Here is a 24,249-nt window from a genome sequence, read left to right on the forward strand (position 1 = left end):
TAGATGGTAGTGGTCATGGGTTTGGAAGGTTCTGTCTAAGGATCTTTAGTGAATGTCTGCGGTGCACCTTGTGGATGGTACACACTGCTTCAATAGAGTGTTGGTGGTGGATGGAGTGGATTTTTATGAATGTGTTGATAGTCAAGTGGGCTGCTTTGTCCTGGATGGTGTCAAACTTTTTGAGTGTTGTTAGAACTACACTCATCCACGTAACTGAGGAGTAAGACATCACATTCCTCACTTGAGCCTTGTAGATGGTGAACTGGCTTTGGAGAGTCAGGAGATGAAATAGTCACTGCAGTATCCCTAGCCTCTGACCTGTTCTTACAGCCATTGTAATTATATCATAGAATCATCAAATCTGTACAGGGTGGAAGCACTCAATATGGCCCATCGAGTCCATACTAATTCTCTGAAGAGCATCCCATCTAAACCCACCCCCCTTCCCTATCCCTGTAACTCTGCCTTTCCCATGGCTTGTCCACCTAGTCAACACGTCCCTGGACGCTATGGGCAATTTACCACGGCCAATCCACCTAACCTGTCCATCTTTGGATTGTGGGAGGAAACCGAAGCACCCAGAGGAAATCCACGCAGACACAAGGAGAATGTACAAACTCCATGCAGACAGATGCCCAAGGGCAGAATCGAGCCTGGGTCCCTTATTCTGCGAGGCAGCAGTGCTCACTACTGAGCCACCATTCCACCCCACAGCTTTATGGCTAGTCGCATTCAATTTCTGGTCCGTTGTAAGCCTCAGGATATTGATAGTGCAGGATTTAATGATTGTAATGCTATTGAAGATCAAGAGGCAATGATTAGAAAGTCTCTTATCAGAGATGATCATTGCTTACTATTTGTGTGGTGCAAATTTAACTTGCCAGTTTTCAACTCAACCCTGTATATTGTTCAGGTCTTGCTGCATTTGAACATGGATCACTTCAGTATCTGAGGAATCATGAAAGGTGCCGAACATTGTGCAATCATCGACAAGCATCCCCACTTCTGACATTATTATGGGGGCAAGATCAGTAAAGCAGCTAAAAATGGTTGGGCCTAGGACACTACAGCAGGGATGTCCTAGCTAACTGAACTCCAAAATCACATGTATCTTCTTGTCTTTCAAGTGCTACTCTAACCAGTTTTGCTCGGGCTCCTTGATGCCACACAGTGTCAAATGAGGCCTTGATATCAGTGACTGTCATTCTCACCTCATCTCTGGGATTCAAATTTCTTTCCATGGTTAATCGAGGCTATAATAATGTCAGGAACTGAGTGGCACTGGCAGAACCTAAATTAAGGCCAGTGAGCAAGTTGTTGCTGAGCTGGTGCTGCTTGATACTTTACTGATGACCAAGAGTAGACAAATGGGGTGATAATTGGTCGGGTTGGATTTGTCTTGCTTTTAGCGTACAAGACATATTTGGATAATTTTCCACATTTTTGTGTAAATGCCAGCATTGTAGCTGTACTGGAACTTGCAGATGGTAGTGTTCCCATACACTGCTGCCCATTTCCTTCTAGATGGTAGTGGTCATGGGTTTGGAAGGTTCTGTCTAAGGATCTTTCGTGAATTTCTACGGTGCACCTTGTGGACGGTACACACTGCTTTGAGTGTTGGTGGTGGATGGAGTGGATTTTTATTGATGTGTTGCCAGTCAAGTGGCCTGCTTTGTCCTGGATGGTGTCAAACTAGAAGGCTGGAAGGGCAGCGAATTCTGGAGGACACATCTTCAGTACTGTTGTTGGAATGTGGCAGGGACCATAGCCTTTGCAGTGTCCAGTGCCTCCGGTCATTTCTTGATATTATATGGAGTGAATCAAATTGGCTGAAGATTGATATCTGTGATGCTGGGGACTTCTGGTGGAGGCTGAGATAGATCATCAATTCAGCACTTGACCCTAACCCTAACCCTGCCTTTTTAATGATGGGGATATTTGTTGAGCCTTCTCCTCCAGTTAGTTGTTTAATGTCCGCTGCCATTCATGACTGGATATGACAAGACTGCAAAGCTTAGATCTGATCTATTTGTTGTTGGGTCTCTGTCTATCATTTGCTGCTTATGCTGTTGCTGTAGTCCTGTTTGGTAGTTTCACCAGGTTGACACCTCATTTTTAGGTATATTTGGTATTGCTCCTGCCATGCCTTCTTGCATCCTCATTGCATGCAGTTCACATGCAAGCTTCCAGCTGTTAGAACAGGGACAAGAAAAGAAACATGAAGTGATGAAAGGGAATAGGGATCTGTTAATGATAAGTGTGACCTCTGGACATTTGTATGTCTTTCGTTGACAGTCAGAGTCTTCCATGGTATTGCTCTCACAAGCAGCTTAACCATCTCAAAGTCATAGGCTTCATTCTGTTTAAACACTGTAAATATTTCTTGTTTACAAACATATAGGAAAATTAAGGTTAATGACCTGATGCTGGAGGAATCATGATCTTTGAACCATCTGTGTGTTCAGATCTCATGATACACAAGTACATCCAGCACATTTGTGAGTTCTGTATTCTCTCCCACTTCCTTGTCTTCTTCCAACTACTGCTTCTCTTCTTTTTCTGAGAGTTGTATTCATTTAGTGAATCACTCTCTACAAGGTTCTCAACTCTCTGGAAGAGCATTTTAAGGAGACCTCAGCACACACTCTCAATGCTTGAGACTCTTTCAAGATTACAGGATACCACCTGAGTACTCCAGGCAAAGGTGTCAAATCTTCAAATACCTGATGGTCTGCTCAACACACTACTCCCATGAACAGATGGCTTTTGTTGTAGTATTTTTCTGCCCTTTTCTCAGGTTGTTTAGAGTATTGAGTAGATACATCTTCGAGGGATATCCTTTGTCTCCTTGAACTCAGCCACATTGTTTTGGATAGGAGAGTAAAAGTTTTTGAATGAAGAGCCGCAGCAGTCTGGGGTTTATTGAAAGTTGACAGAATCATGGCAAAAGCCAGAAAAATTAGTGCACCCATGAAAGAACCTCTTCTTGCAGTTGCAAACCAGTTAAACATTGAAGGAATGGAATAAATTGCACTCGCTGATTACTAGGTAGCTTGTTGGGCATTGGGTTCAGTTGATGATGCCTTGTACATGGGCAATCCACTATCCTCTTTTTCTAAAATGCTCCAATGTCTGAAATTAAGTTACTATCCAACTATTGAAATTATTACACCATTATCATAAGCAATGTCCTTGCTCATCTGGAAGTAATTACATTGAGTATAGTAAATTCTGGGGCCCTCTATGGGGACCTTCTGCTTATGGAAGCTGTGTGTCAGCTACTGGAGGTTGCTGCTGGCCCTCAGTTTGCTGACATATTTTATCCTCAATTTTTCTGCACTTTATCGTAGCAGCCCCAGTAACAATAACACAGTGGCACAGTGATTAGCACTGCTGCCTCATAGTGCCAGGGATCCGGGTTTGATTCCAGCCTTGGGCGACTGTCTATGTGGAGTTTGCACATTCTCCCAGTGTCTGCGTGGGTTTCCTCCGGGTGCTCCGGTTTCCTCCCACAGTCCAAAGATGTGCAGGTTAGGCTGATTGGCCATGCTAAATTGCCTGTAGTGCTCAGGGAGGTGTAGATTAGGTGGGTTATAGAGGGATGGGTCTGGATGGGATGCTCCCAGGTTTGGTGTGGACTTGTTGGGCTGAAGGGCCTGCTTACACACTGTAGGGATTCTATGATGCCAACATCAAGGATGAAAATCCAAACCATAACCTTGAATCTTTTTTATTGTTTTAAAAAACAACTCAAAATAATTTTTTTTCATGACTGCATGTTATAAAAGTCATATAAAAAGTTATTGTCGACCAATAGATTTCCAATTTACATATATTGATACATATTTATTTTATGTATATAAATATATACATATAGTGATATCACAGAGCTGTGTGTATTTTCTGCATTCCTCAAAATTGTTTTTTGTCTTTTTCACATATGTTTTGAAGTTAATTACGATAAATTAAAAGGTTAATTTTTGTAGCTGCTGCCTAATTTACTAATAGTCCATGAGAACTTTTATCTTAACATGTCATTGGGTTTTCTTACATTTTTAAAGGGAGACAAAGAAACAAGTCACATTTCTGAAAGAACTGAATTTATTGTAGAAAGAATTGACCCAGTGAGTCACCACAAGCAGAATTTCAGCTACAAGTTTTTGTCTTTCCTGTTGACTCTTAAATTGCCTTTTAAGCTTTAATCTTTTCTGAATGACTGCATGTAAAAGGTAGACTCAAATAAATCATGTGGTCTACCTTAGTTGTAGAAGCAAAATACAAAAAAGTAACACTGCAAACATAAATTTCATATCAAAGATGAACCATGAATATATTATTTTTTAATCAAAAATATATGTATAAGAGACTATCACATTAGTTTACTGTTTACAACCTGGTCACTTTAACCTTTAATTGTGAAATAAGTTATGATCACAGAAAAGTAGTTAAAGAGATTTCAAAAATGTTTTAATTCTTTTCCTTTTTTTTCAATCAGTACAAAAATATGAATAACTGTAATGATAGGAATCAGTAGCTTATTATGTACATTGTATTTCATTCATCATGTTTAAAGGGACGATTTAAGGATGGGGCAGGTGTTAAAGAAAAATTAAAGTGCTTTCTAGCTTGTTTAAAGATTTTTGGTGAAAGATTGATCCATAAAATAAAACTTTATATCCTCAGTATTTTAATAGAGCATTGCATAATTTTTAACTTTGATTTATGAGCTAACTAATCAGAAAATGGAACTTGAGTAACTTCTTCACACTGAAAAGTCTGCATCTTACACAATAGATTGCCATTGAACTGAAACCTTGAGCAAAACCTTTTAGACTGATGTGTATGCAGGTAGCTGGGGATGGTAATTTAAAACAGTGGGTAGCATTCCTACTGCCAACGCACTTAGCCCAGCCATTAAACATTTATATGGATGGTGTGCAAAGCCTAGGCTGACCCGCAAACCCTCGGTCCAATTAAGGTCAGAAAGTGGTCAATTATTAAGTAATTACCACTTCCCATCCAACTACAATTTTGAGGATAATGGGAAGGTGTAAGGGTCAAGGACAATGCCTATCAGGTAAGCCCGCTCAGGCTCTGGCCAGAAGATGAGGAGGGAGGGCTGCCTCCGTCACTGACCCTCTTTCTAGATCATGTGTTCCCTGATCCAAAAGTCTGTCCAATCAGGAGTTTCCTTCAAACCTAGCTGTTAACCAGTTACCTATTCCCTAGTGCATTCTCTATCTAACACCTTGACCAATTGGAGTTCACTTGCCAATCAGTTAGCACCATCTTCCCTTGCAGTATAAATTGTTGTTGCCAGGATACTGAAGGAGGCAAAGAAGGAGATTGCTGGAGCCTTGACAGAGATCTTTGCATCCTCTATAGCCACAGGTGAGGTCCTCAAAGACTGAGAAACCAATGTTGTTCCATTGTTTTAAAACAACAGGGATAATCTGGGAAATTATAAGCTGGTGAGCCTTACATCAGTGGTTTGAAAATTATTGGAGAAGATTCTCAGGGACAGGGTTTGCTCACATTTGAAAAATAATGGACTTTCTAGGAATAGTCAGTATGACTTTATAAATAGGAGGTCGTAGCTCACAAAGTTGATTGAGTTTTTTGAGGAAGTGATGAAGATGATTGATGATTGTAGGGCAGTGGATGTTGTTTACATTGACTTTACTAAAGCATTTAACAAGCTCCCTCATAGTAGGCTGATCCAGAAGATTAACTTGCATGGGATCCATGGTAAATTGGCAAATTGGATACAAAACTGACTTGGTCATAAAAGATAGACAGTAATTGTGAAGGGGTGCTCCGCAAGGATCAGTGCTTAGATCTCTATTGTTTTAATATATATAAATGACTCAGACAAAAACGTAGGTGGTCTGAATAGTAAGTTTGCATGAAAATTGGTGGAGTTGTGGATTGTGAGGATGACTATCATAGGATGCAGTGGAATATAGATCAGTTAGAAAGTTGGGCGGAGAAATGGCAGATGGAGTTTAACCTGAATAAGTGTGAAGTGATGCATTTTGGGAGGTCAAATGCAAGAGTAAAGTGTACAGATAATGGCAGGATCCTTGGGAGTATTAAAATACAGAAGGATCTTGGAGTCCAAATTCGTAACTCACTGAAAGTGACAATACATGTGAATAAGCTGGTAAAGAGGCATAGCGCATGCTTGACTTCATTGTTCGGGGTACAAAAGAAGGCAAGTCACATTGCAGCTGTATAAAACTTTGATTAGGCCACATTTGGAGTGTTGTGTGCAGTTCTGGTCCCCATAATATAGGAATGATGTGGAGTCTTGGAGAACATGCAAAAGAGGTTTACCAGGATGTTGTCTAGATTGGAATGTATTGGCTATAAAGAGAGGTTGGATAAACTTGAGATAACAAGGTGTAGAGCTGGACGAACACAGCAGGCCAAGCAGCATCAGAGGAGCAGGAAGGCTGATGTTTTGGGCCTAGACCCTTCTTCAGAAATGCATTTCCTACTATCCTTGGATAAACTTGAGTTGCTTTCACTAGTGTGTCAAATGCTGAGGGAGTGACCTGATAGAAGTATATAAAATTATGAGGGGCATGGACAGGGGTGAATAATCAAAGTTTCTTTCCTTGGTTGGAAACGTCAAATTCTAGGGGGCATAGGTTTTAGGTGAGAGGGGAAATGTTTAAGGGAGATGTGTGAGGAAATCTTTTTACACACAGGGTGGTAGGTGCCCAGAATGTGCTGCCAGAGGAGGTGGTAGAAACAGAAACTTTGCTAATGTATAAGAGGTATTTTGACCAACACATACAGGCAGAGAATAGAGGGAATACGGACCATGTATAGATAGATGGGATTAGTTTAGAATGGCATCATAGTTGGCTTAGACATAGTGGGCTGAAGGGTGCTGTACTGTTCTATGTTTTTTTTGAAATGTGGTTATCTTGCAATTCTTTCCTAATGCAGAACAAAAACACTTCAATGGCGTGTTTCTTTTTCCAGTAATACTCAAACTCTGTACTACCAAGCAAATAACTGTTGTCATAGTTGGAAAAATGGTTCCTTGTGTAAAGTACAAATTCACTATTTCTACCAAATAAGGCACTATATGAACAGTTTAATATGCGTAAACACGAGTGTGATACAAAATCGTAGGAGTGTATGAATTAAACTAAAAGATATGATTTGCATGGAGTTGTGTGATGTTTTTTACATCCGTGTTTAAATACACATCTTTAAATTTCAGTGCATGTGTAAAATTACAATAATGTGAGCCTTTAATCCCATAATCTTCCATCTTTCAATCTGTTAACATTTTCTCTCTATTAACCTTCCTTCATCTTTTCAGATGCAGGATGCCATGGGCTATGAGCTACCTTGGGTCTATTTTGTGAGTTTGGTCATCTTTGGATCCTTCTTCGTTCTAAATCTGGTTCTTGGTGTCTTAAGCGGGTAAGCTGTCAGTTAAGTATCTTTGTTGCTCCCGCTATCCCATCAAATGATCTTTTTCTTCACCACATTCTGCCCTGGAAAGATGCCATGACAAGTATCTCCTAGCCATTAACTAGTAGAAATAAGTGACATCTATCCAATTTTACACTTTGGCTGCGATGAACCTTTTAGCTACCAGATGATGTCATTGTTATGAGATTGTTGTGCTGATGATATGCTTGCAGTCCCCTTAAAGTCTTGCTGTGCTGTGATGCTGAGGAAAGCTCAGTTATGTGTGTGAGCTGGGCAGATCTTTTGCAACAGAAGGGAAAATGATTTGCAGGATGACTTAATTAGGCTGGATACAACTTTCGGGCATTCATGGAATACAAATATGTTACAAGTATGAACCTAGAGTTGAGATGTAAAGATAAAGTCAGCAGTTTGTTTGTAACACATTGATTTTTGTGGCAGCCTGTGGTGGGTTCATACTTGTAATGTATTTGTATTCCATGAATGCTCATTAGTGTAAAATATTTTTTAATGAATGAAAATGTTTCACATTTGTTTAAATATGGCAGGAGCCAGACTAGTTTGTGAATTTCTGTTCTGAGGTAAGTGGTTTCTTTTGCTGAACTCTGTGGCACAAGGGATGGGAGTAAGAGAATGGCTGCTTACATGGAGGCAAAAACCAGCAAGGGCGACTCAGTGGTAAAGGAGTATGGCATAGAATGGGGCTGGGGGCACAAATGAGTGGAATAGGGATCTAAGGATAGACAGATGATGCTATAGGGAATCAGTCGATTTATTTTGTTGCTCTTATCATTGTATGTTCATTTTTGCGTTTAACTTGGTCCTTTGTGTACTCACCAAATATAACCAGCATTACAGTAATGTTTTCTTGTAATTGTTATTTCTATGTTGCCATTAACCTAATATTATCTATTCTTTTGATCATAAAATCATGTACGTGTAAATGACAAGTGAGAATCTCAGTTGCATTACTGAAAATAGGTGATTGTGTAATTGAAAATATATTCTTCTTTCTTTGTACCCCTACATATTGTTTAAGAATAAATGGGCAAGTGTCACTTTAATTAATTACCAGATAATCACACAAGATACAAAGACAAGTGAAGCAAACATTACCATAGATTTTGCTCCAGTGTTACCTTAATTAGGCCTTACCATCTCTGGGCAGCCCACTGAGATCATTATTTTCCTGAAGCAGATCTTTGATATGGTATCAGGATATTTTAATATCTGAAGTCAAGTTGCATTAAATCAGCAATTTAAAAGCAAGGCTATCAATCAGAGCACTATTAGTATTCCCTGACATTAGTTTTGAGAAAATTGCACTCTTCGGTATATATTGTGAATTCTAATGATTTGGCCTTGATGACAGAGGGTACAATTTCAAAATTTGCTGATGGTACATTTAGAAATGTGCTAACATTTAGAAATAATGCAAATCTAGGGACTAATGTAAACATGGCATTATAAGATATTTAATATTGTAACTAAATTCTGGAAAAGTTAACAAGAGTTAAAGTAGATAAATCTTTTGGACATGATGAAAGGAGGTCGCAGTAGATTTAATAGGTGCATTGGCAGTCATCTTTTAAAATTCTATCGACCTTGGAGTGATTCCTGCAGATTGGGAGGGGGCGCAGAGGAGATGTAACCCAACTGTTTAAGAACAGAGGGAGAGAGAACACAGAGGACCACAGACCTAAAAGAAATTTAAAGAACTGCAGATGCTAGAAATCAGAAACAAAAACAAAAATTGCTGGGAAAACTCAGCAGGCTTGGCAACATCTGTGGACAGAAGACAGAATTAATTCTGAAGAAGGGTCACTGAAAACCGAATTGTTAACTCTGCTTTCTCTCCAAAGATGCTGCCAGACACGCATCTAGAGACCTAATTGATCTCAGTTCAACCTCAAAGGTATGGGAAGAAAGTGAGAATATGGCATTGACATTGAGAATCCGTCATAATAATATTGAGTGGTGGAGTGGGCTGGGTGGGCCAATTGGCCTACTTTTGCTCCTTTTTTTTGGATTTCTATGTAGGGAAAATGCTAGAGTCTGTGATATGTTAACAGGAGTCCGAGGAAACAGTAGTAGGATTGGGCAGAGTCAAAGTGGACCTATGAAAGGGAAATCATATTTAACAAACATTTTGGGGTTTTGTGGATGTAACTCACAGAATAGATAACATTAAACCAATGGATATAATATATTTAGTTTTTCAGAAAGCTTTGAGGTCCCACACAAGATTATTAAAAAAAAGAGAATGCATGTGTCTGGGAGAAGTATGAAGTCATTGATGGAGAACTCGTTAATGGACAGAAAATAGAGAATGGAAATGAATGGATCATTTTCAGGTTGGCAGGTTGTGACCAGTGCCGCAAAGATAAGTGCTTTGATGTCAGTTATTCGTGATCTATGTCAAAGTATTGGATATGGGGATTAAATATAATATATCCAAGTTTGCATGTGACACAAATTAGGTGGAAGTGGCTGTGAGAAGGATGCAAAGTCAAAGGGATTGGGAGATTAGGCAGAAAATTGGCAAATGAAGTACAATGTATTGAAATGTAAGGTTACCCACGTTGTAGGAAAATCAGAAATGCGGAGTGCTTCTTAAATATTGACAAGCTCAGAAGCATTGAACTTCAGAGAGATTTGATTGTCGTAGTTCAGGAGTCATGGAAAGACAACATACTGGTATCATGAGCAATTGAAAAAGCAAATAGCATGTTGGCCTTTAATGCAAGAATATTTGTGCCTTCAAATAACTGTGTCTTTCTACAATTACATGCAGCTTTGGTGAGATCATGTTTGGAGTATTGTGAGCAGTTTTGGTAATCTTACCTTTGGAAATATACACTTGCTATAGATGGAGTGCAACTAAAGTTCACCAAACTAATTATTGGAATGGAGACATTTTCCTATGTGGCGATATTAAACAGACATATGTTCTCTGAAATTTAGAAGAATGAGAGGTAATGTCATTCAAACAAACAAATGCTTACAGAAAATTCTTACAGAGGATGGATATTTCCCCTGGTTGTGGTGTCTATAACCAGGGGATACAGTCTCAGAGTATTTGTCAAACCATTTAGGACTGAGATGAAGAGGAATTTCTTTGAGAATCTTTGGAATTCTCCATCCTAGAGATCTATGATAGCGCTATGTGTCCTTTCTAAAAATCAGTCATAGGTCATGAGCATTATTGGCTAGCACCAGTATTGATTGTGAGTCTGGACTTGCATATAGGCTAGACTCGTATCTAATGACAGATTTACTAAAATGGCTTGAGTGAACCAATCATCAGTGGTTACACAGTCATCATCAGACTAGCTTCTAATTCTAGATTTTATTATATTCAAATTTCACTGTCCACCATGGTGGGATCTGAGCACATGTCACTAGAATATTAGTTTGAGGAAGGGTCACCGTACCCGAAATGTCAACTCTGATTTTTTACTCACAGATGCTGTCAGACCTGCTGAGCTTTTCCATTAACTTCTGTTTTTGAGCAGATACGTGCTTAATGAAATTTAATTCAGAGAAGTGTGAGATAACTGTTTGGAAAAAATAGAGAAATAAGAATGAATATAGGCTAAACACTAACATATTAGAGCAGCAGAGAGAATTGGAGATCCAGATATATAGATCACTAAAAATTGGGAAAGACAAATTTTAATTTTTATAAGAAAAATTGAATACAGAGCTAGAACTGTTGAATAAAGAGCTGAATTAATAAACAACTTTAATTAGAGCACAGTTAGAATACTGGACATCTTACTTTATGAAACAAATCGATAATGGAAAGGGCTGAAATTCACTAAAATGATACAAGGGATACGAGATATTGATTTTGAGGAAAGACTGGAGAAATACAAGAACATAAGAATTAGGAGCAGGAATAGGCCATCCGGCCCCTCAAGCCTGCCCCACCATTCAATAAGATCATGGCTGATCTTTTTGAGACTTAGCTCCACTTACCTGCCCGCACATCATAACCCTTAATTCCTTTACTGTTCAAAAATTTATCTAGCCTTGCCTTAAAAACATTCAGCAAGGTAGCTTCAACCGCTTCACTGGGCAGGGAATTCCACAGATTCATAACCCTTTGGGTGAAGAAGTTCCTCCTGACCTCAGTCCTACATCTGCTTCCCTTTATTTTGAGGCTATGCCCCCTAGTCTTAGTTTCACCTGCTAGTGGAAACAACCTCCCTGCCTCCACCTTGTCTATTCCCTTCATAATCTTATGTGTTTCTATAAGATCTCCCCTCATTCTTCTGAATTCCAATGAGTATAATCCCAGCCTACTCAGTCTCTCCTCATAATCCAACCCTCTCAACTCTGGAATCAACCGAGTAAATCTCCTCTGCACCCCCTTCAGTGCTAGTATATCAAACAAGGAGACCAAAACTGCACACAGTACTCCAGGTATGGCCTCACCAGGATCCTATACAGCTGCAGCTTAGCCTCCCTGTTTTTAAACTCCATCCCTCTAGCAATGACAGACAAAATTCCATTTGCCTTTCTAATCACCGGCTGCACCTGCAATCCTACTTTTAGCAATTCATGCACAAGAACACCCAAGCCCTTCTGCACAGCAGCGTGCTGCAATTTTTTACCATTTAAAACATAGTCCATTTTGCTGTTATTCCTACCAAAATGGATCACCTCACACTTATCAACATTGTACTCCATCTGCCAGACCTTTGCCTACTCACTTAGACTATCTGTATACCCTCTGTAGACTTTCAGTGTCTTCTGCACACTTTGCTGTACCAGTCATCTTAGTGTCATCTGCAAATTTTCACGCACCACACTTAGTCCCCAACTCCAAATCATCTATGTAAATTGTAAACAATTGCGGTCCCAACACTGATCCCTGAGGCACACCACTAGCCACTGACCGCCAACCAGAAAAACACCCATTTACCCCTACTCTTTGCATTCTACTAGTCAACCAATCCTCTGCCCATGCGAATACATTACCTGTAATACCGTGCAACTTTATCTTATGCAGCAGCCTTTGGTGTGGCACTTTGTCAAATGCCTTCTGGAAATCCAGATACAGTACATCCACAGGTTCCCCATTGTTCACCATGCAAGTAATGTCTTCGAATACCACCAAGTGTTGGGAATTTTACTACAATAGGAAAAATTAAGAGCTAATGAAATTGAGATGTTCAGCGTCATAAAGGATTTTCATACTGTCAATAGAAAAAAAGCTATTTTTGCCAACTTGTGAGATGGCAACTTGGTGTGGAATACCATTACTAAAGAAGAAATAAGGCAAAGGTTAGGAGCATTTATTTTATATAATGTGTTACTAGTACATGGCCTGCCTTGTCAGAAACAGTAATGGAAGCATAATTGCTCTTAAAAGAGAAGTAGATGACTGTTTGAAAATGGGCGTGGGAATAGGACAAAGTGGATTGCTCTTTCAGAGAATCAGCGCAAATGTAACGAGCTGAATGATTTCCTTTTGTTCAGTAAAATTCAATGGTACTGAAATTTTTCAGTTCCTCCTAGACATTCCTAGCATAACTTTATTGCATGTGCACCAGAAGAGTTGAGTTAGGGTGTTCCTCGGGAATTTTCTATATTGCTGTGATAGAGCTTCCACCCACCCAAAGAAAACTTATAAACAATGGTGGCATTGAAACAGGATTTGGACAGCATGGTGGCTCAGTCGTTAGCCCTGCTGCCTCACAATGCCAGGGATTCTGCTCTCGGGCGACTATCTGTGTGGAGTTTGCCCGTTCTCTCTGTGTATGCGGGGTGTCCTCCAGGTGCTCCGGTTTTCTCCACAAAGATGCACTGGTTAGGTTGATTGGCCATGCTAAATTGCCCATAGTGTCCAGGGATGTGCAGGTTAGGTGGCTTGGCCATAGGAAATGCAGGGTTATAGGGTAGGGGTTGGGTCTGGGTGGGATGCTCTTTGGAGAGTTTGTGTATACTGAATGGGCTGAATGTCCTGTTTCTACACTGTAGGGATTCTATGATTCTAGAATGGCAGCCTCCAATATTGGCAGTTCCCACTTTCCAGGTTCATACAGAAGCCCAGCACATCTTTGAGGCACGTAACCAGAAGCAAACTCTTATCTGGCAGTGTGGCCTATACCATTGAAATTTGTCTTTGGAGGAAATAAATCATTTAGTTAAGTTATCATATGTGGCCTTCTTGCAAAGGAGACTGCTAGGGGAACTAGTGCCTTCCATTTCACTTTGAGTCCAAACGAAGTAATTTGAACTTCTTCAAACTTACTGCATTTCAGTATAAGATTTTTGCCATATTAACCTAAGTAAACAAGGGTAATTTTCTGAACAAATATCATTTGAAAGATTATTGCAATTCATTTGAGAATTCTTTACTTGTAAATTATGTAGCCAGCCTTGTTTATGCTGATGCAAATACAGTCGGTATCACACTTAATGTTAATCACACAAATGAAGAGAAATTAGATCAATATTACAATTAGGCTTGTTACAAATCCTCATTGGGACAGTATTTTTTTAAAAGATAAAATTTCCAGTGATCAACAGCAATTATCGAAGGGTATGATTTCACCTTTTTAAAACTTTTTTTGTTACCAACAAACTAAGTTCAGGATAGTTCAATATTATTTAAAGACAACTAATACAACTACTAAAGAAAAATAACCTCCCCATTAACTAATTAATAGAATCAAGATGTCTTCTAACTTTTTACTATTCTCACTTTTGGCAAAAGTGTAGCATTTTACAAAAAAAGTTAAACGTTACTACTGATTCTCCATTGAGCTCACTTCTCCCTGCTGTGTTGGTCAAATGTTTTAGTATCCTTTGCAAGCTGCCCCATTTAGCCTGAGTCTTTGGATTCAACTTTTTACTAGGAAGGTCCACCTCAACAACTTCTTGATCATCAAATTTCTAAAAGTGGTTGTGTCTCCTTCATTTAAAACAGGATGTAAATGCTCACAAGCATTCTGCTTGGTTGTCTACATAAAAAAAGTTCTTTCCTCCTTTTCATTGCAAAAGCTCCTTTGCTTCTTTAAACAACAGCATCTCCCCATGTCAAAAGCAACTGCCCCAGTTGGAGCAGAGAAGATTAAGATGTGACCTTTTTAAGGTATTCAAAATTATGAACAATTTTGACAAGGTAAAGAAGGATATTCTGTTTTCACTAGTTGGTTTGTCAGTTACGAGGGGTTACAATTTCAGGATTGTCAACAAGAGACTTAACAGTGAGATGAGGAGAAACTTCTTTACTCAGTGTTGTTAAGATTTAGAATGCACTGCCTGGGAAAGTGGTTGAGGCTGATTCTATAGGAGGTTTCAAAAGAGAGCTCGATATGTATAAGTAGTTTTGCTATAATGCATGTTTTGTTGACGCGAATTGGCTGTAACGCTATTGATGAATAGTGGCCACTGTTTGGATAACATGAACTTTCTGCTAAACAGGTATAGCGATTTCCCTATATGGCAATTTTCTATAGCACGAGGTCACATAAAAATGCAACTATCACTTTATTGGAGAACTATCTGTATTTGAAAGCAATGAATTTAGAATGCTACAGAGATAGGGCAAGAGAATGGGACTAGCTGGGTAGTTCTTTCAGGAGCCATTACAAACATGGGTTGAATGACCTCTTTCTGTATGATTCTTTGTGACATTTTGAAATTCAGTGGATTTCTGTTTGGGTTTCTTTCCACAAAGCAATCAGGCTACATGAACCTATCTCCAAATTTAGTATGACTTCATTGTCCCCATTTCAAGAAAGTTGTATTTTAAAGTTTAGGGTTATGTTCCAAAACATAGCCAGTCTTGTAAAATCAATAGTTTGTAACAAGTCTGAAAGTACAAATAAAAGGTCAAAAAGGTAAAGGCACCAGAATCCTACAGGATCATTGGGCTGCTCTCTTTAAAAAGGGATATCTGGTGGTGATTTAACCTGAGGGTCATTATGCCTCAGACAGTGAGAAAGGTTGGGAAGGAGAGTTCTTCATGATAACCATGGACAGTGTTGGAATTGAGCCCATAGTGTTGACATCACTTTGCATCATAATCCGACCATCCAGCCAACTGAATAACCAACTCCAAACGATTATCATTACAAGTCTCTGATTTACTAATCTGATATTATAATCAATTTACTGCTGCATCCATGTACAGCAGCATTGTGCTTACATCATTGGCCTAGCGTTTATGCAAATGGTAAAGCAGCTAGCAGGTCAAATTTAGAACTGATAAGAACAGAGTAATGAACAGAGGGCTGAATTTAATGCTGTCAGCAGTGATCCTGAGGGTGGGACAGAATACTGATGCAATCCCACCTTTGTCATTTTCAGAAGCCCCTGCCTGGCATAAAGTTTCCCATTCTTTTGAGGATGTAAATCACACCTCCATGAGCTGTTGGCCATTCAGCCATAGCAATCAAAAGTGTGGTAGTTGGAACAAACAGGCTGAGATTTTCCATTTTGGAAATAAACAGTTAGTTGTGGATGTCTGTGATGTGTCACATCTGCCTATGCCCACAACAAATTTTCTGCTATGAGCTATGATTACACACCTCATTATCAAGGCAAGCAAAATGTTAGTTAAGTGATTTGACTTATCACATTTGGCAAGTGACCAGGAAGGTCACGTGGAGGTGGATCCCTCTGGACTTGCACGTTCTAACATTTAAACCCTGCTGGATGCCACTTCACTCGCCACAAGCCAGCCGCAATCACTAAGCCTGTGGCAGTTGCCCCAACCCCAAAGAAATGCCTCTTCAAAAGCAGAAGCTTGTCCTTGATTTGGTGATGCTTTTTTACAAGCGCTATTGAAACAAGTCAGGAACAGAAGAGGCATTCTGTTCCCGGTGGATGACAGCCGGAGACCATTTCACCAATCTCATCCATGCTTAGCTGAAGTAGCAGGACAGGTCAATACAAATGCCCCTCACAAGTGTGCATGATTGCAATGCTGGGAAATTTAAATTACCTCCTCACCATACAAGTGTAAATGGCAACATCTTCCTTCTGCTATTTCACACTCAATGGCATCATTTATCCCACTTGCCAATGCACAGACACCTCTCAAAGCATGTAAGCCTTAGCATCACATGCATGATGTGTACTCGAGGGCTGACAACCTTCTCACACTTTCAAACTAATAGCACTTCTGAGAGTACCGTGCTTCCTACACACTTGCTGTATAGCTCACCATCTTACATATTATGCATGCTCACAAGATGCTGCTACACCATTTTCGTCATGCTCAGTCCTTTATCTCATTGAAGGTAAAGCTTGCCCACAACCCTGCAGAGAAAAACAAGATTGTCACAATCTTTGAGGAAGGTGCAGTAGAGTTGGCAGGAAAAGCCTAGGACTATTCCTGTGGTGATGGGGAGGCAGGAATGTCTCAGCAATGCTGTAAAACATCACACCCTTCTTAAATAACAAGGTGTAGAGCTGGATGAACACAGCAGGCCAGGCAGCACCAGAGGAGCAGGAAAGCTGACGTTTCGGGTCTGGACCCTTCTTCAGAAAATCCTTCTTAAATGTGCAGTAAGCAAATATTAGTTTGCATGCGATATTGTGCACTTTCACAAACTAATTTTTACTTTTTACTTCTGCGGGCACAAGCAGCATTCAGGATCAAGCCTAATGAAAGAGATCGTAGCCTGAGGCTATCTGCACCAGCACTACATCAGAGGTGGAAGCTTGTGAAACCTTAGAAGACCAATTGGCGAGGTGTTCACTTGCACTCCTCAGCAGAGAGATGGTTACCTTGATGGACATTATACGTGGAGGAGATTCAGGGACACAATCTGGTGAGCACATCACCAACAGATCTCCACAGCCAGTGGAAGGAACAATACCCAAGGTGTGATACTCAGCAGACCATTATTGGTCTCAATCCGTACATAGAGACAGGGAACTTCAGGCAGACTGGTGGCTACAGTATGTGGGTGTTTTGTTATATCCATTGAATGATGCTGCTGATTTGGACACCCAGGTCAAACAGGATGCTTAATAGCTGCTAGATATGCACTTGGAACATTTTAACCATGGGTGCTCAACATCAATGACAAGGTGAGAGGCAAGGTGAGAGAAGCACCTTCACATCACTCCAAATATCCTTTCTCATAGACATGATGTGGAGGTGGCAGTGTTGGACTAGGGTGGACGAATTCAGAAGTCACATGACACCAGGTTATCGTCCAACAGGTTTATTTGAAATCACAAGCTTTTGGAGCACTGCTCCTTCATCAGGTGATAAAGGAGCAGTGCTCCAAAAACTTGATTTCAAGTAAACCTTTTGAACTATAACCTGGTGTTGTGTGACTTCTGCCTTTCTCATGGAGACAGAGTGGTGTCATCAGTTTGCTACAAGGACGAAGAGTGACAGACAGGTACATTGGCAGCATCATCTCACGTCACTCCAAAGGTGTCCTGCCAGTTTGCCAGTGATCCCATTACTGTTGAGGAAACTCTCAACATTTTGGGATCCCCTAAGTCCAGAGTTCTCCATAGTGTGTGTACCAAAGTCTTCAAGGTCACTTGTGCATACCAGTCAGCAGGTTCCCTCCATCCAACTGTGAATATTAGACCTGCAGCTAAATGAGGTCTTCAATCATTGTATATAATCTGCATTTTTCTAAATACATATTTACTTGCATTGTTGCAGTCTTATTATACTAGTAGGTGTAGAATACCGAAGGAGCTGAGAAGGTTATCAAAATTGAAAGATGTGGAGCATCTTCCACCGTTGATGTGCTGCATTTCAATCGCCACTCCTTGGTACTTCTCTCATAATCAGCAATGTAGGTGATAAGAGATCACCTCACTAATTGGAGAACCTCTTATCTATAAGTTAGGAATTGAAGTCAAAGTACAACAGTTACTCTTGGAGACACCAATGATAACAATAAGATCTAGGAGAGGGCCTGAGATGTCTAGATGGAGCTCACACACACTCACAGACCTACCTTACAGAAATGGTGGTAGAACCAATCATGTATATACAGGGAAAGCTCTGTCCCATGCTTATGGTTTCCAAAGTCATGCTAGAACATTTAAGGGATGAGATCGGTTACATTGTCAATATTCCATAACTGTGGAGCTGAGTGGAATGAACAACTCAATATTTCAGAGTCCGTCATAGTGGAACCATTGTCAGTGAGGGTGCTCAGATATTGTAAGAGTACAGTTAAAGCTCATTGCATTATGCATACAGAGATAGTAAAGTTATGTGATTCATAAGGAGCAATCTCATGCTGTGGGACAATTAGGTATTATTTAGCAGGAAGTGGACTTTCTAAGGTGACTTGTTTGTTTTTGACAAAAAGATCATTTTATTACAACTACCAAGATGTATGTGGTTGCATAAATGCTCAATGTATCACAGTTGCTTTAATGCTAATGTCGGTCCAGGGCAAGGTTTGTGCATGCACCTGAGCTCTCACCAAGATAGGGAAATCAGATCACAGTTAAAAGTAAAACTCAACGTTATGGAGTATGGATTACTCAAATTAAAAACCAACTCAATCTTTGAGGAATGTGGCATACAGCAAGCAGAGGGCTGACATCCAACTACGCAAATGGAAGCATAACAAACAAAATGCCTCAGCCTAGTTCAGTCACTTTGGAAATGGATGTCAGTGGTCTGTTTTACAATTGCCTTGGCCAAACCATCGGCAGCATTGTATTCCTCCTCAGCATCAGTTTGAAGATTTCTTGGCACATGATCAACTACATCATCATTCAATCCCAAGACTTAATGACTTTCATCATTACCAAAGCAATGACCACTACAGTCAACTGCTAGACAGAACACTGGCTCATCCCCAATGTCCATCAAATGTCACTAGAAGCAACTGAAGATGAAGAAACAGTTTAGAAACAAGCCCGACGTTGAGTGGCTTCAAGAACCAAGCAAACTAGTGAACTTCCAACAATGTATTCACTAAAATCTCCAAAAAGAGTTCATTTTAATGGAGTAGAGGAAATCTGGAAAGAGCTGAAGATAGCCATCATCTCATGCTGTAAAGAAACCATTGGCTCTAAGACTAGGAAACACAAAGACTGGTTCAGTGAGAATGATCATATCATCCCAGACCACATTGACACGAGGAGAAAAGTTCCCCATGCCTGGCAAAACATCACCAGTGAGATAAAGAGGAGAACTCGTCGAACAGCAAGGGGGGAGTTACAAAGAAGACTAAGACAATCAAGAACCAGTGGTGGACTGAAATCTAAGGAGCTGCAACTCCTTGCTGACAAGCATGACATCTGGGGTTTCTTCAGTACCACCAAAGCAATATATGGACCCTACACCCTTGGTCTCAAACTGGTGTGGAATAAGAATGGCATCCTTTTAAGAGACATAGAATGCCAACATATGATGGAGGGAGCACTTCAAAGAACGCCTAAACCGCAATAAAATTGTTGGCGAGGATGTGTTTGAGGAAATCCCCAAACTCCACATGAAAAATGATCTTGGACTCCCACCTGGTGCAGCACAAGTTGAAGCCTCCATTAGATATATGAAGATTGGAAAGACTGCATGAGTAGTTGGGATTCCAGCAGAGACTTTCAAATTTGGAGGAGCAGAGCTTACCCGTCATCTCTATCAACTGTTCCTAAAAATCTGGAACAAAGAAGAAATCCCTCCTGACCTCACGGATGCTGCCATTGTCACCATCTTCAAGAACAGACAAAGTGGACTGTGGCAATTACCAAGGAATCTACCTGCTCTCCATCACCGGAAAAATCATTGCTAGGCACCTTCTCCCAGTCTTGGAGGCAATCCTTTGAATGTGGTACCTTAGTATGCGGATGACAATGTCATTTCTGTTCTCTTGGAAGAGAATTTTCAAGTCTCAGTGCCTTTACGAAAGCATACTGAAGAATTTGACTCAGACTCAAATCCTTTAACAGCCTGTCCCAGGTCAGGTTCCGGTCCATCCCTCCATTAAGATCAATGAAATCCTCCCAAATGTTGTGAGAAGCTACCTCTAGTCTAAGGCTGCGATTGATGCGGAGATGCAACATCGCATTCAATCTGCAAGCCCCGTCTTTGGATGCCTAAGGACGAGAGTCTTCAATGACCATGACATCCATGCTAATACCAATATCCTTGTATATCTGGCTGTCAGCTTTCTGACCTGTCTATATAGCACTGAAACCTGGACTACATATAGACACTACCTCAAGATCCTTGAAGTAACATCAACATTGTTTGAGAGAGATTCTCCGCATCAGCTGGGAGGGCAGGCGTCCTTGAACCTGCTAACATCACTAGCATCAAGAGCATGATCATCTGAATCAACTCTGCTGGGCCAGCCAACAAGAATCCACAGAACCCATGACCAGTAACATGGAATTTCCGAGGTGGACAATCATGCTTGTTAACGAGTGATAGCTAATGATGACTCTGATTGCTATGTGAGTGCAACTGTATGCTGAACCTGTGGGAAACCGGTGATAGACAAAAATCTTAATGCCTGAACTGGCTGAATCCCTTTGTCAAGGGGGGACAAAATGAATTGGTGGGATCTTGCAAGGAATGTGTCAGTGACCGTGAGGATGAGCTTAAATATTGACATTTGTGAAATACCAGAGATCCATCATGAAACAGAGTCACGTCATGCTACAGCAAAGGAAGCAAGTCAGTAAGTTCAGCTATGTTGAGTGTCAAGATAGTCAGGCAAGGCTGGATGGTCTTTAATACTATGAGTGTAATAGGTAAGACTGGTGAGTCAGTGGAATGGATTGACACATGGAAGTACGATATTGTTACCATCACAGAAACATGGTTGAGGGAAGGGAGGACTGGCAGCTCAACATTCTGGGATATAGGCTCTTTAAGTGAGACAGAGGAAGGTGTAAAAAGGGTGGTAGTATAACTAAGGAGACAATGTAATTAAGGAGACCATTACTGCAATAAGGAAGGATGATATCTTAGAAGGGTCCTCAAACGAGGCTTTGTGATTAGAGCTTAGGAAAGTTAAGAGAGCAGCTACTTCCCTGGGAGTGTATTATAGGCCCTTAAAGAGTCCATGAAGTAGAGAAACAAATATGTAGAGAATTCACAGAGGTGTGTAAGTGTAATAGTCGAGTAATTATACAAGGGGATTTAATCTTTCTGAACATAAATTGGGATAGTCATACTGCTAAAGGTTTCTTGGGGGCAGATTTCTTGAAATACGTCTAGGAGAGTTTATTGAATCAATACGTAGAAGGCCCAACAAGGGACCATGCAGTGTTGGATCTGGTTCTGGGGAAAGAAGCTGGACGAGTGTTCAATGTGGCAGTGGGGAAACATTTAGGCAGTACCGACCACAACACAATATGGTTCAAAAATAGAATTTGCTGGAAAATCTCACAGGTCTGGCAGCACCTATGAAGAAAAAAATCAGAGTTAATGTTTCGGGTCCGGTGACCCTTCCTCAGAATCGGGTATGGTTCAAATTTGTTCTAGACAAGGAAAAAGAGAGCCTGCAAAAGATGGCTTTGGATTGGGGTAAGGAAGATTTTAATAAAATAAAGTAAGTTCTGGCCACAGTTGACTGGGGACAGCTCCTTCTGGATAAGACTACAGTGAAACAGTGTTGGGGGGACATTCAGAAAGGAGCCGAGGACAGTACCCTATAGAGCGAAATGTAGGAGCAATACATTCAGAGGACCTGGATGTCTAGGACCGTTCAGGACTGGATTAAAAAAGAAGAGTAGGGCTTTCAACAAGTCCAAAGGGAGCAACTTAGCTGTAGCCCTAGAGGAATACAGGAAATGCAGGAGGGTACTTAAGAGAGCAATTAGAAGAGTAAACAGGGGCATGAAAAAGGACTTGTGAACTAGATTGGGGAGAATCTTAAGATTTAAAAAAAAAAATACATTAAAGGAAAAAGGTTAACTAGAGAAAATGTAGTGCCCATTAGGGACCAAGGGGGGAACCTGTGTGTGAAGCTTCAGGATATTGGAACGATGTTGAATGAATACTTCTCTTCAGTTTTCACTCTGGAAAAGGAGAACATAGGTATGAAATTTAGGAAATGGGACTGTGAGGAACTTGCACAATTTGACATAGGAAATGGGAGGTCTAGGAGGCTCTGTTGGGCTTAAAAACAGACAAATCCCAGACCCAGAAGAATTGCATCCCGAGCTGCAATGGAAGGAAAGGCAGGAAATTGCAGGGGCTGTGACACACATTTTTAATTCCTCCCTGGCCACAGAGGACTGGAGGATAGCAGCTGTGATTGACCCCTTGGTTGAGAGGTCAATCATGAGAGGGCATAGTTTTAGGGTAAGGGGCAGAAAAATCAGAGGGGATTTGGAGAAAAACTTTTTCACTCAGTGTGTGATGGGAATCTGGAATGTGCTTCCTGAGAAGGAAGTGGAGGCTGGAAACCTTACAAAGCTTTAAAAAATGTTTGGATGACTACTTCAACAATATGATTCAAGTGCAGGAAATTGAGATTAGCACACTTTTAGTGGTAGTTATGTTGGTGCAGACTCAATGGACCAAAGGGCCTTTTCTGCGCTGTGTGAGTCCATAAATCTCTAGTACATCCCTAAAGTGATCCACCAGTATATACATTAAGATGTGCTTGTTACCTTTAGGGGTACCAGGATTACTACCCAGTTGATGCAGCAAGAGATCTTCATCCATTAGCTGACATGTGTATAAGACAAAGGCTTGGGATTCCTTAAATCATCATTGACGCCAGCTGTCTCTCATCTGCAGATAGCTATTTCTAAACCTGTAGATCATGTTTTGCCCTCTCGTTCTCCATCCGTATGGTGCCTCTTGTTCTGCTGCTTCACGCTGTCCAGGATGTACACCAAATGATTGTTGCTGCTGTTGTCTCAGCAGTTAAGTCAGCGCATCAATTCCTTTGTAGCTTTAGGAGCAAAAGAGAAATAGCAGGGTTGATCAGTGCCATGTTGCTTTCCCTGTCAGGATATTGTGAGAACGTTAAGTGAAAACACACGTTCCAGATTAGCCCTCACTCCTTCCCTATGGTGCTACAGATTAGAGCCTCATAGAGGTTGATCGTCCAACTGGTCAAGTCCCAACCAGCACAGGCTCCATGTGTTTCCATATTGCTGTGCGTCTTGAGAGGAAAACCCCTTACTACTATGTCACAGGAACTTGGAAGCACCTACTACAATCCCATTACTTTCTAGCCTGACAAAGCTTTTTCCCAATTTTCTTCTTACAATAGTTATCTTGAGGTAATTTAAAGTGACCCAGGTAAGTGTTAATGGAGTCTTGGCATGAATCAGGTGCCAGGAACCTACTCACCCCAGTGCCACCATCACCATCACCACACCCCTCCACCAAATCCTACCATATCAGATCTCTCCTGGTAATCTTCATGTCCTTTTGAGAATATGGCAATTGCAGTGTGAAGCTTGCAGGCCTAGTGAATATCTACCATTGTCAATAGGAAGTTGACATTTTGAGTGAATGTCCCTTGCTTCCTTGCTACTGTAAACCTCAGAAATCATAAAATGTTAATCAGGCTATGATGTATTTTCATTTAGTACTACATCAGATTAGGTTGCAGTTAGGTGGAATGAGCTACTATTTTCAAATCAGCCCAAACTAATAAACTAAATTGACAGTCTTTAAAGGGGCACTGTAAACAAAAAATGCCCAATTAAATTTATAAATTCAATTTGAATAATGGTTTTGGGAACTAATGATGCTCTTCAACTCCTTCAGTACCCGCTGGCCATGGAAGGCCTTGAGTGCACTGGAGGATGCCACTTACTCTTTCTCCCCATGGACACCCAAGCATAGATGTAACTGCAAAAGAGGAAAGG

At 40.6% G+C, this 24,249-nt stretch overlaps 1 protein-coding gene across 1 annotated transcript in view; it reads left to right on the plus strand.

The window, feature by feature from the left end:
- Positions 1-24,249, plus strand: part of LOC109920177 (voltage-dependent L-type calcium channel subunit alpha-1C-like) — a 656,132-nt gene that overhangs the window by 232,528 nt on the left and 399,355 nt on the right. Inside the window, exons 8-9 of the mRNA XM_048607862.1 lie at positions 7,340-7,443; positions 24,149-24,228. Coding sequence (XP_048463819.1) covers positions 7,340-7,443; positions 24,149-24,228 — 184 coding nt within the window. The remainder of the gene's footprint in view (positions 1-7,339; positions 7,444-24,148; positions 24,229-24,249) is intronic.

This window comes from Rhincodon typus, chromosome 18, assembly GCF_021869965.1.
Source record: "Rhincodon typus isolate 14 chromosome 18, sRhiTyp1.1, whole genome shotgun sequence".
Taxonomy (NCBI): Eukaryota; Metazoa; Chordata; class Chondrichthyes; order Orectolobiformes; family Rhincodontidae; genus Rhincodon; species Rhincodon typus.